Source organism: Panthera onca, chromosome D1, assembly GCF_046562875.1.
Source record: "Panthera onca isolate mPanOnc1 chromosome D1, mPanOnc1 haplotype 2, whole genome shotgun sequence".
Lineage (NCBI taxonomy): Eukaryota > Metazoa > Chordata > Mammalia > Carnivora > Felidae > Panthera > Panthera onca.
Genome location: NC_138348.1, coordinates 81,809,619 through 81,822,976, shown reverse-complemented (window position 1 = coordinate 81,822,976; position 13,358 = coordinate 81,809,619). Strand labels below are relative to the sequence as shown.

Here is a 13,358-nt window from a genome sequence, read left to right as displayed (position 1 = left end):
TTAAAAGCTCTGAGGACTTTAACTCAGAATCAGACCCAAGCTGACATTTCATAGATGCATTCTTGGGGGCTAAATATCATAGCTACATCTAACTGAATGAAGGTAAATGAGTCAAACAAAAACTGAAGAGTCATTTTTTATTTGGAAACAAATTAAAATAGTAAATAGTATCAGAAGTAAACCTATGCCGACCTAAATTTGAAATTTAAGCATGTAAAAAAACTGACCTCAGTCAGTTTATTTCCAGCAGTTTCAGTAGTATTGTCACAGCTGGGTGAACATTTTCACATGGATTGAAAGGTTTTTCTGTAAGCAAGAGTAACTATCACAGAATGTGGTTTGGATAGGAACTAACTGTTCTATTTGGGTATCCCATTGTAACTGAACAATGGAAAGTACCTAGAAAGAATTTTAGACAGTCACTTGGATCAAAAGTCATAAATGGATGGTCAATGAGTCTTTAGTCATATTCTGTATGTCCCAATAATATATTAATTTATTTCAACATTTCATATAAAAATAAGAATTTCTAGCTTATTTTGGAAAAAAAAAGTGGCAATACTAAGCCTGAATTCATGGATGTTGATAGATGAGAGAATTAGCAGTTTGTCCCATTAGTCAGGGCATAGTCTTTTCAGGTTGCCCAGAGTCCCTACCACTACCTATTATCTCACACTGGGACTACTTCACTGATTTATATCTCTTACCTGATCTCTATAGGCTTTTGAGTTATGGACATATGTATTAGATCCATGTTCTCATTTTGCAGATGAAAATGTGACCTATACACAGGTTGATTTATCCAAACTCTGCTTCTAGCTCTGAAACAACTCCAGCTAGAACTCAGGTCTCAAGTAATCTTTTCTGTGTTGCTTTTAAATTGGCACCAGGCAGCAATAGGCTCATTCTGTATTTCTTAGAGTCAGTTCTGAGGCACAGAAGAGATTTTAGAGGAAACACAGATAGTTCATTTTCTTGCTGTTCAATTACTTCCAAATAACTGACAGAAGAACAGATGGAATAACAAACAACAACAATAGCAAATAGATGAGGGGAACAACCAAAGATAATAATAATTGCCATTTATTGAGGATTTCGTAGTCTTACTCAAAATTCCTTACATGAACTAATTGATCCTTTCAGCAACCTTTCTATAACTATCATTATTTTTGCAGATACAAAATTGAGGGCCAGAGAGGTAAGCAACTTGCCCAAGGTCACACAGCTGTTAGAATGTAGAGAGGATTTGAGCAAGGCAATCCTAACTACCATGCTGTTCTGCTTCTGTGAACGTATCTGTGTTTACACACCTAATGCTTTTCCCTGTGCTATCGCTCTCTTTTCTCCTTGCTCCACCACACCTACTAACTTTTCTCAATATTGATGTTGGGATCTCCACTTGGGCTCTCTACTTTAAGTCTTGCCAGAAGGCACCTAAATCCCTGTCATATTTTATTTAACTCCACTACAGGCTTATGATCGGCTCCTTTTATTTCCGTTTCATAGAGCTTTTGATAAAGTTGAACGCCAGCTGCACTGCTTGTCATAGATCCTGTGCATTTCTAAAACTCTCCTGATCTGTAAATAATAGGAAGTTTCCTGCCACTCTCACTACTATTAGAGTCAGGTAATTCAGTGACTTATTTCAGAGACTGTACTAGTTATGTCTAATAGATTCAGAAAAGTAAAAAGATTTTTTTCTTTCACTTATGGTGATATTAATTAGGCCATGGCTAACTCACTCCAGTCTTGGGATATAAAGTGAACAAGCTGACTGAGAGATTTCAATTTCTGTCAGATTAAACATTGTGAACAGCATTACCATGTTCATGAATTTAGATAATACATATTTATTAAGTGACTTAACAGCTGGAGTTCTCCAACTAATATGGGGGATGTGTTTGTAATATTGATTATACATCTGACTTCCCAGGAGGGGTGAGAAACAGCATTAATCAAAGGAGAGTTTAATAAACTCCTTGGGAGAAGGGTTATGGTTTCATTATTTAAAAATTCAGTGAAGACAGCTGTAGTTGAACTTTTACAGGCAATAATCCAAATGGATCATCTGGCAAAGACATGAAATTATTCCTTGTATTTTACAAATAATATGCCAATTTATTAATTTTCAAGTTCGCATAAATCCTACTGAGTTCAGTTTCAGCAAGGAACTGATCTGGAGGATAACACCTCATGAATGTTGGGTTTTAATTTGAGCTGTGGTAGCTCCACTTGCAATAAGATAATTGCATATCATTTTCTGCAAATGAGAAGAGGATCTTTGGTTTTAATAAAAATAAAAGCAGCACACTTTTTACATACAAGGCAAAAGCCAAATAAACTAGAAAAGGCTAAAATATATCACAAATAAACAAATATTTTATACTATAATTAATCTATAATGAATTTCCCTCTATTAGATGTAATTGAATGCTCAGGTTCTTTTCCTTTCAAAAGTATAATAACAAGGACTAAGTGGAAGATGAATGTAAGTTCGACTAATAAGTATTTCTAGATATATGGAAGTGAAAGCCAGTTGGATTTCTCCTATGGAGAAAAATCACTCTTTTTCATTTCTACCATGCATTATAAACCCCATATGTTGCAACTTCGCTTTTATTTAAAAAAAATAGAATTGTTTCCAGAATGAGGGTATTGTAGAGGGTTATAGTATACCGTAGAGATTTGAAGTCAAATCAAGATTACAATGCACATAATTCTTGCTTGGTTTAAATGGTATAGACAATTGGTACATGTGCAAGGTGCAAGACATGGGAGTCTTAAAAGGGAAATATCTCTCCTTCCAGGGTTATCTAGAGTCATTTAGGGTTACTTCTGTTATAAAATTTTAAAAGGTTTCAAAGGCTCAAGAAGTTTAGCAGAAGAACTATTTGGAGCTTTTTCGGCAGTATTCTAGGGCCACAGTCCACGTCAGAGTCGCAAGAGTAAAGGTCATTTCACAAGTGATTTATCAAGTTTCAATACTTACAAATGATGAGTTCTTTTACTAAATGATCACATTCAAAATTTTCCCTATAATAATGTAATTTTCACTCTCATTCCAATTTACTGTCTTGAGAGGAAAAAGATGGAAGGTATGAGGAATTCATATAACCACTTATAGAAGTGCGCTCTGGTTGTGAATATCATCCATCATCGATGGACCACAGGAAAATGGGTTGGGACCAGTATTGTAAGGTTTGTCTTGAGGTCCTTGCTTCTTCCAAACAACATGAATGCTGGTAGCTACATTTGACATAGCATCTGGCATATGTGTTCTTCCTGACTTGCTGTCAGCTGTGAAAAGCTGTCTTCTCTATGGTACTCCAGGAATGTAGCTATTTATCTTGATATGAAGAGGAAGAACTATGCTGATGAACAAAGATAGAATGTCAGTCCTACTCCTCGTTCTTTACTTTATCTAAGAATATGGAGGGCTTTTAAGGTGATCAGGAGGTGAACTAGGTTAATGGAAGAACAGAGACAGAATCTGTCTTTTGGAGAACTACAGTCTCAGATCAGTTGGACTTTGGGCAAGAGTATCATGACAAAGGCACATTTTGCATGATATATGTTGAGGATGAAACTTACCATTAATAAACAGTCCACATTTTGAATATTAAAAAAAAAAGGCACACTTTGAATCTTTATGAATATCTGCAGATGTAGAGAAGGGGAACCTGTGCTGGAATGAGTACAATATATTATTTTACCAGTTCATTACAGTCCTTGACTCTTTTAAAAAATAGTTTAATATTCAAAATATTCACTTCTTTTAAAGTAATTTCCCTATTCTAGGAAAATTAGAATTTAGAGTATTTAAAAATACAGAATAAATTGACAAGCTTTCTGATTCAGATTTGTAATGGCTTCTAGAGATGTTCTAATTCCGGATTCATTTTTAAAGTGGAGGAGGATTGGGGCACCTGGGTGGCTCAGTTGGTTAGGCATCCAACTTTGGCTCAGGTCATGATCTTGTGGCTTGTGGGTTTGAGCCCCGTGTCAGGCTCTGTGCTGACAGCTCGCTCAGAGCCTGGAGCTTGCTCTGGATTCTGTCTCCCTTTCTCTCTGCCTCTCCCCTGCTCACACTCTGTCTCTGTCTCTCTCAAAAATAAATAAACATTAAAGTAGAGGAGGATAAGTCTCAGAGAGGTGGATAGACTGCAATATTTTACAGTTAGTGTGAGCAGGTTAACCCTGAGTCTCCAATTCCAGGAAAATGCTCTTCCTTTCCATTGTCCTGCCTTTCCTAGTTGACACAATTTAATGATGCTAACACTTTACTCATACTTACATATAAAGTTCCAAATTAGTAAATATGATTAGTGAGTAAATGCCAAATATATGTTTTAATTTTGTTATCAGAACAAAGGCTGACTACCTAGATTTAAATTTCCTGGTATCATTCATATTTCAGTCTACCATAATAAATGAAATGTTACTATGAAATCTATTATAACAGCAACCTCAGTGCCTTTGAAAGAAGATATGCATATTTCCTAACTAGCTTGAAAGGGTAATCTCCAAAGGCAAGCTATTTCAAGTTTAAGGAAACACAGTATAAACAACCCATGGTGGTTACTATAATTTAATTTCAAAGCAAAGGTTGAAGAAGAGTGTACAAATCTTGATTTCTTAAAGTCAGCACTGGTGTTACTACACAAAGCATGTTCACAAACCTCTCCAATTTATCTCATGTGACCTGTGAGGTTATGTGCTTCATAATTAGGTGGAAGAAATTTTAAAGCAATAAGAAAATGCATTTCTTGAATAAAACATGTACTTCAAAATAGAGTTTTACAGTAACAAATAATGCAAAACATCATTATATATGATGAATAACAAAATATTATTATTATAGAAATCCATGATGACACAGTATAGGATAGTGGTTAAAAGCATGAACTTTGGAGTCAGATAGATATGGGTTCAAATCTCAGCTCTGTCACTTACTGTAGTTACTTACAATACTCTCACCTACTGAAGTGAATTTGAGAGTGTTACTTTACCTGAGCCTCAGCTTCCTGAAAAGTGGATTGAAGCTTGAGATTCCTACCTCATATTTGGTTGTAAGAGTTAAATTAAGTAATATAAGTACTATGGTAAATCATCTGTATCTGGAACACATATGAAACTTGAGATGCTAAGGCATGAGTATCTCATTGGAAGACCTATGATTCCTTGTTATTATTTGATTCTTCACCTTCCTGGTTATTGTTATACTAGGATAAGCTTTTTGTTTCTGCTTCAGAATTTGACTCTATATTTAAAAAAAAAAAAACAAAACTCAGGGCAGCCTGTATTGAAAACTACATGTTACATAAATCAGACACTATCCTTGTGCTTTAATATTCAAATGACTGTATTTATCACCCCATCCCCTGTCTTGTAGCTCATAGTACAAAAAGATAATTCTTTTGAGCTATTTAAATAAGTTACAGGAATGGGTACAAAGAAAGTAAAATGGTCAGTTTATATTGATAATGTTTGTTAGAAGGTGAAAGAGTGCTAGTTTTGGTGGAACATTTTTTCAATCATTTGTCACGTTTAGGGAATGTGAGGCATTGTTTTTGCTAGTAAGGCATATTGAAATTTGGCACTTGAATAGAAGAAAAAACTAAGAGAAAACTCACCTAAGGGGGTTAGATCTATCATTCTTTCTTTTTCAGTAAAGTGCATTTTTGTATTAAAACTTAACCCTGGATTTTGAGGTAGGAAGGTGAGTTCACACCTGAGCACCACCACCTATTGACTATAACCATAAGTATGTCACGGTTTTACAGTTTACTCATTTGTAAAATGGGTATCCTGCTTAATTAGTCCTGCCTACATAGTAGTTTTATCTTGAGAATTAAATGTGTTTATGTATATGAAAACAACATGTTAGAGAAACATCAAGGATTTAATAATTAGACAGACTTGGGTTTAATTCTCAATTACAAAGTATGTAACCTCTAGCAAGTTCCTTAACTTTTCAACATCAATTTCTTTCTCTACAATAGGGATAATAATGTCTGTTAGACAAGATTATCATCAGGATTTCATCATATCATGTGAAGAATTTCCAATGAAGTCCTTGTCTGGTACTTCTTGATCAGTATGATATTTTGTTTATGAGGTTAATAATAAATATTTATTGGTCATGTAAATGAAGTATTTATTTAAATTTAGTTCACATACATTTAAATTTAGTGGGTTAAAATATAAAATTATCTAGATAAAAAAACCAAAGGTGACTGGTTAAATGTCCATCCAGAGAACAGAATACGCTATAGGCATTATTAATATCATTATTATCATGGAAAAATATTTCCCATATATTGTTAGGTAGTGAAGGACATAAAGAAACACATATAGACTGCTCAATTTTTCAAATAAAAATTACTTGGAAAATTTTTGAAAAAAATACATTTAAAAAGTGTAATGAAACTATGGGTAAGTTTTATTTTCTCTTTTTGTGTGACTGTACTTTCTAATATACGTACAAAAATGTTTCATGCATATAACATGCATTAATAAAATGTTGCATGTAAATTATAATAAAGAAACTGACCTCCTTCAGCTGAACAGATAACCACAATCTGACTGAAAGGTCCATCTCCTTTATTGTTATAAACTCCAACCTTCACTTCAAAGGGAGTAAGAGGAGGAACACTTTCATCCCGATAAATGAATTTTGAAGCTTCAGAGGATGTCACCATTTTTTCCTTCCAGCCACGTGTTCCATTGGGCCTGAAAGCTACAATATAGCCAAAGCCTTCCCCATTCTGAAACTCTTCAGATACTGGCTAAAGAAGAAAAGTTCAGTTAATTATCAGTAAAATAATTGACTCAAAAAGCCATTTCTACCAAACTTCATTTTTTTTTTTTTCAAATTATGGATAACCAGAGAAAAGAAGACTTTCAAATCTCTAATGATCCCCTGGAAGCCAATATATAGCACAATCACTTGACAGTCTTTGGAAACTTAAAAGGGGTTAAAAGCAAAAGATAAAAACTTAACTAATATCAGTTGATATTTAAGAGGAGTATCAAGGATACTGAAAACTCTTGAAGTGAAACAAATTTAAACCAGTTTGTCATGTATATGAAATTAACGTTCCATACTAGAATGCAACATGTTGGAGAAAATTGTCATATGGTCTGGTGGTCTGAAAAATCTGGTTGTTGGTAATGCTCTGCAGAGCCCATTGCACAGAAAAGATAGGAGATGTTAACAGAAGAAGTTTTTTTTTAATTCTTAATGTTTATTTATTTTTGAGAGACAGAGAGAGACAGAGTGTGAGCAGGGCAGGGGCAGAGAGCGAGGGAGACGCAGAATCCAAAGCAGGCTCCAGGCCCTGAGCTGTTGGCACAGAGCCCAATGTGGGGCTCGAACTCACAAGCAGTGAGATCATGACCTGAGCCGAAGTCGGACGCTTAACTGACTGAGCCACCCAGGCGCCACTGTAAGAAGTTTTTTTTTTTTTTTTTTTTTTTTTATAGTGTTTTCTTTTTCGTTTGTTTTTGGGCTTATTAATGTGAAGACATTACAAAATAGTATTTGTTCAAATAAGTCTTACTATATGCTTACATATAAAACGGACATAAACTGTACACTATAGAAAGGAGTAGTTGTGATTGACTAGTTAGTCAAAGGAGCAGTTACTACACTGCCTACCTAATGCTTGATACATAGTAGATACCCAATAAATACTTGACAACATTTTTTTCTTTTGAGTTTTGATTTAAGGGAAAAGTGTATAGAGTAAAGGAAAAGAGACAAAGCCTATTATATCAAAATACTGAATGTTTATATCTCCCCAAAATTCATATGATGAAATCCTAATCCCCAATGCGATGGTATTAAGAGGTAGGGGCTTTTGGTAGGTTATCAAGTTATGAGGGCAGAGACATATGTAGGGGAATAGTGCTTTATAAAGGAAACTCCAGAGAGTTCTTTAGCTCCTCTGTTATGTGAGGGTAAAGTGAGAAAGTGGCCATCTATTAACCAGACAGCAGGCTCTCACTAGACTGAAATCTGTTGGTGACTTGATCCTAAATTTCCAGGCTCCAGAACTGTGAGAAATAAATTTCTGGCATGTATAAGTCACCCCCAGTCTTTGGTATGCTTCTTTTCGCAGCTGGGTCTGAGACACAAAGCTGATAAGGATGAGAATTCTACTTAAAGAGATTTGATCTCAGTGAAGTTCAGGTATTGGGAAGTTAATTCCTGTGCAGAAATCTAAAATAAGAAATAAATTTTTACTGAGGAAGAAGGGGATGGACAGGATAACAGGACAGAGGATATGCTCATGGAGATTACTTTGTGGGAAATGTTTTTCTGTACATTTTATCATTGCTTTTAGAGACTATCAGGTATTTGTCCAGTTTGTTCCAGTAGACATTTCCATTTACTTTACATTTTCATATTCTAAAGAACAGTTCTGTGACCTATATAGTTATGTTTGATAATGAGGTAATCTAGCATCAATAAAAGGATAGTAGCTTCACAGGAAATAAATGTATCTCTCACACCCCCTCTTCCCTGCTTCCTTTATAGAAGAAAATTCAGAGATCATATAGTGAGGGAGACAAGAGAACAAAATCAAAGTCCTAATTTCACTACTTATCAGGAAAAGTAGTGTGCCTCAGTTTCATAATTTTTAAAATGAAGAAAAATTATTATCCTTATTAATAGGGTTATTATCCTTACTAGCCAAGGCACTGTTCCACAAATTCAGTGGCAGTCATTTTCTTCTTCCCCAATGGTTTTAGTAAGTGTACTATTTGTGAAATAGTTAAATGTCAAACTAAGCCAAACAAACATCTGAAGTAGTTTATGGAAGGATGTGTTTTAATTATCCAAACTTTATTCTGAGATAGCTATATTACAGGAAGACATACTTCTTTAGTTTTGGAGAAAAGTCAACTGGGGCTGGATATGAAATGAGACAGGTTCACGTTGGCAATATTCATCTGAGAAATAGATGATCAAAGTGTTTCTTAACCTCATTCAAACCAAAATTCTTCAGTTTCTCTGTACCAAGTACAGAACATATACGTAGCCTTGTTTTCTAAGGAATCAACAAGTTTTGATATCTGAGTACAGACTTTCTTACCTCCCAGGCTATGACTAACTCATGCCTTCTTCCACTTCTTCCACTTACATTGGTGGGTGCTGTCTTTGGAACTGTGGATTAAAAATAGGCCAGAGTGAGGACAATAAATAGATGTTTAATTTGAGAGTTCTTGTAAGAATATATTTTGACACTACTCATGTTCTGAAAAATCCCAAAACAAACAATTAAAATTTGAAGTTAGAATGGTCATATTCCATATTAATTAAAACAAAATGTCTGTGACAGATACCCTGATTTCAAATCTATGTGGGAGAGTTTTATATATATTTTTCATGGCCATACAATGCATTACCAAACTAATCCTATTGCAAACGTTCTGTGGTAGTAAGATTGAGATTGTAATTAACACTATAGTTAAGGACATCTACTAATGGTTAAATTTCATTCTAAAAATTCTCTCCTTTCTAATGATGTGACTCTCCTGTGGTCTCAAGGCTTGAAGAGCTCCTAGAAAGTAAACAGGTTGTCTTATTACTGCTTTACCAGAACCCACAGGAAGCTCCAATTTAAGGAAATGTGGCAACAGTTCCATAGACTGAGAACCTATTTAAATAAATAAACATTAAAAAAAACTATCAAGAGTGAATCTCTCTGTAAATTGTATAACTACCCGATGAAATTTTTTCAAATGAATAACTATTAAAAGAATAAATGTCTCAAAAGAATAAATTTCTCCTTCACTGCACCAAACCACAAAACCTGCAGTTGAAAGGGAACATTTTCAAATGAAGAACTGTTAAATGAAAAAAACTATTAAAAGAAATCATTTTGTAAGCTATGAGCCCGCATTAAAAATTTTACACTTCAGCATTGCCTTTATATCCTTGCATATAGTTTTTAAATGATATCGATAAACTCATAAACAATAAATTCACTCTCATATATTACCTACTTGGATGAAAGGTTATTAATTACTGGTAGATATTCATACAGCATTTTATGTACAGGAAAAACTGATGCAGAATTTATATTCCACTAGAAAGGAAAAAAAAGGAGGTGGGAGAGAATAGTCTGTGAATATATAATTGGCTCCACTGAATAAAGACTTTTATTCACCAGGGTTTAAATTTCAGTATCTTTGGGCACTTTTCTCCATGAACATGAGTCCTCATCTTGCTCATGCACAAGTAGAAGGATATATACAGCAGCAGTTACCAATCTTTCTTTCACAGTGACATATATATTAAAATTATTCATATGTGGAGTTCACTCTCATGAATTCCCTGAGAATTAAATGGAATTGGATACCCCTTTGTCTCTCATTCAAGAAATCACAAAATATTCAACTGAGAAAAAATGATGGTATCAAAGCAATAACTGTGATATGTACTAATTTATATAAAGAGCAAGCAAATCATTTATTAATTTGAGTTTTTATTAGTAGTCATAGTTATTGCTAAATATAGCAACCTATGACATATCTGTTTTGACACCAGGTCCCCAAGACACTGTTATATAGTCCTAGTTCTAAATTTATCTTCTAGTCCATGGCATAGGGTAAGGCACACAGGAGTGGAGCTGGGTTAACTGTATGCATAAAAGAACAGGGATCTAAGGTTCCAAATATCCCCTCAGTGGCTAATCTCAGAGTTATGAATGTTGTGATCATCAATGCAAGTCAAATAAATAGATAAGCAAATTATTTTGTTGACACAATGTTACTATGGCTTCTCATAGTACCATTTGTAAAAAATGAATGAACACACACACACACACACACACACACACACACTTCATATTCATTTTTGACAACAAACAGTTAAATAATATTATGAGTATTATCTACCAGAGATATTTACTTTGTCTATTACATTGGAATCACTAAAGTTATGCCCTAAACTTAGGATTTTGAATCCTCTTCCTTGAGGATACTTTCCCTATAATCATGGATTTTGTGGAAATAATAGGCACTGAATATTCTTTTCCATTTTATTCAGCTATCAAACATCACCCAAAAGGAGGATGTTTGTAACCTTTAGCTTAGAGCTGGAGAGTAGTCTGTAGGTTCTCCAGTAAACATCTCTTGAAAGTCATTTAAAAGATACGAGTAGAATAAAACACAAGTGACTATTCTATCCTTTCTTCTGAAGCCTTGGTAATATTGTTCCACAGTCCATTAATGCTTTTATTTTTTAGAAAATACATTTATATTTTTCAAATATTTTAACTTTGTAATTAAAAAAAGAAAAACAAACTAATAAAATATTTGGTGAAAATTTCTACTTTGAGGAAATGGGAAAGAAATATAACACCTTCTATGATGTGATTTCTTTTTCTGTGGGTAATTTCATCATCAAATTACCCATAAATGATCCATATTGGAAAATTTCTTTTATTATTTGAAATCAATCTTTGAAGTTTTCCTATTACTGCTAAATTCTTTTCAAGAGAAGATAGCCCATATCAATTTAATATAAAGAGTAAGATCCTGCTCTTTCTCATCTGATCTCCAATTTTAACGTATAATAAATGACACAAAGAAGGTATTATGGTTCACTGTGTTAATAATATGTGTCTAGGGGCACCTGGGTGGCTCAGTCAGTGAAGCATCTGACTTCAGCTCAGGTCATGATCTTGTGGTTCTTGGGTTTGAGTCCCATGTTGGGCTCTGTGCTGACAGCTCAGAGCCTGGAGCCTGCTTCAGATTCTGTGTCTCCTCCTCTCTCTGCCCCTCCCTTGCTCATGCACTCTCTCTTTCTCTCAAAAATAAACATTAAAAAATTTTAATGGTATATGTCTATAAAATCAACTGTTCTTAATTTAAAAATCTCACTAGCTATAATAGTAACTACTCATAGAAAAGTTAAGTCTTCAAACACATAGCAACATCCTAAGTGTCCATCCTAAGATGAATAGATAAATAGAATACACATGCTTGAATATTATTTTGCCAGAAATGAAGGCATTATGCCAAGTGAAATAAGCCAGACAGGGAAATACTGTATGATCTCACTTATGTGTGGAATCTAAAAAAAATGGGGTTGCTAGAAACAGAATAGATTTGATGGTTGCCAAAGGTGGAGAATGGTGGGTGGGAAAAATGGGTGAAGGTGGTCAAGAGGTAAAAATTTCCAGTTATAAAATAAAATGTTCTGGGCATGTAATATATGGGATGGTGACTATAATTAACAATATTGTGTACTTCAAGTTGCTGAAAGATCTTAAAAATCCTTATTACAAGGAAAAAAATTGTAACTATGTGAGGTGATGGATGCTAAATAAACTTACTCATTATGTTGTAACTTTAAACTAATACAGTGTTATATGCCAATTATATCTCAATAAAACCAAAAAAGAAAACACACAAAAAAGAAATATTAAGGCTTTAATAGCTAGGCATCAGACATTGTATTTTGTTGTCAAGATCCCAGTGTTTTCATTGGGTACTCTAATTCTAATGGTTTAAATTTCCTAATTGTATACAGATGATCAGTGGAACCTATGCTCATTCATTTCCTTTTGAAGTTGGTGAGACACAGTCATCACTTCAGTCAACACTTTGGAGTCCATTTATTTTAATTATATCCTTTTATTTACAAAAAAACATATTCATGGTATGTAGAGATTTGACTTAATCTTTCAGAGCCCTTGTGGTATCAAGTTCCATAATTCCTGTTAGAAGTATAAAATTAATATCTAATAAATGCTTTCACTGAGTGGAGAGAAATATGTATTTGTTGAAAAATTAAATACATTTTCAATATGGTTAACAAAAACCTGGTTTAGAATTAAGCAGCTAGATGCTTTTATCCCTTGTTTTGCTACTGATAAATGTCATGAGCTTATTGGATTAGAGAATCAAGTTTACATGCATGGTTAATGGGTTCAACTCTAATTCTTCTGTTTTTATCTGAGCAATGCTGTTCCATAAATGGATAATGTAATTAATACTTTTCTCACAAGCTGAAAATGCTTTGCTGTTTTAGTGCCTTATTTGGCATGTTGAAATATAGACTATTGTCACTTTTCAACTTATACATTAGAAATATTGTTATAAACACTCAAAGAGACCAAAATATAGTACTTTAATTTAAGCATGCATGACTTTAGGCATGAATCTCCAAGAACCCTTTATAAGTGTAATACTTTGAAAAAGTCAGTAGTTTGTAAAAGTCAATCATGCTAATATCATGCTTTAATTCACGTTAAACTAAACAAAAGAAGATAATATAAAATCATTTACCAATCTTCTTTTTTCCTGAAAACGTTCTAATATTTATTACAGTAGATGTTTAC

At 33.8% G+C, this 13,358-nt stretch overlaps 1 protein-coding gene across 2 annotated transcripts in view; it reads right to left on the bottom strand.

Moving 5' to 3' along the window:
• CNTN5 (contactin 5) overlaps window positions 1–13,358 on the bottom strand; it is a 1,365,947-nt gene that overhangs the window by 55,892 nt on the left and 1,296,697 nt on the right. For both annotated transcript variants that reach the window (XM_078432971.2, XM_078432970.2), the window contains 2 exons: window positions 9,102–9,172; window positions 6,554–6,788 (listed from right to left, as the gene is read on the bottom strand). In XM_078432971.2, the coding sequence (XP_078289097.2) occupies window positions 6,554–6,788; window positions 9,102–9,172 (306 nt within the window). The remainder of the gene's footprint in view (window positions 1–6,553; window positions 6,789–9,101; window positions 9,173–13,358) is intronic.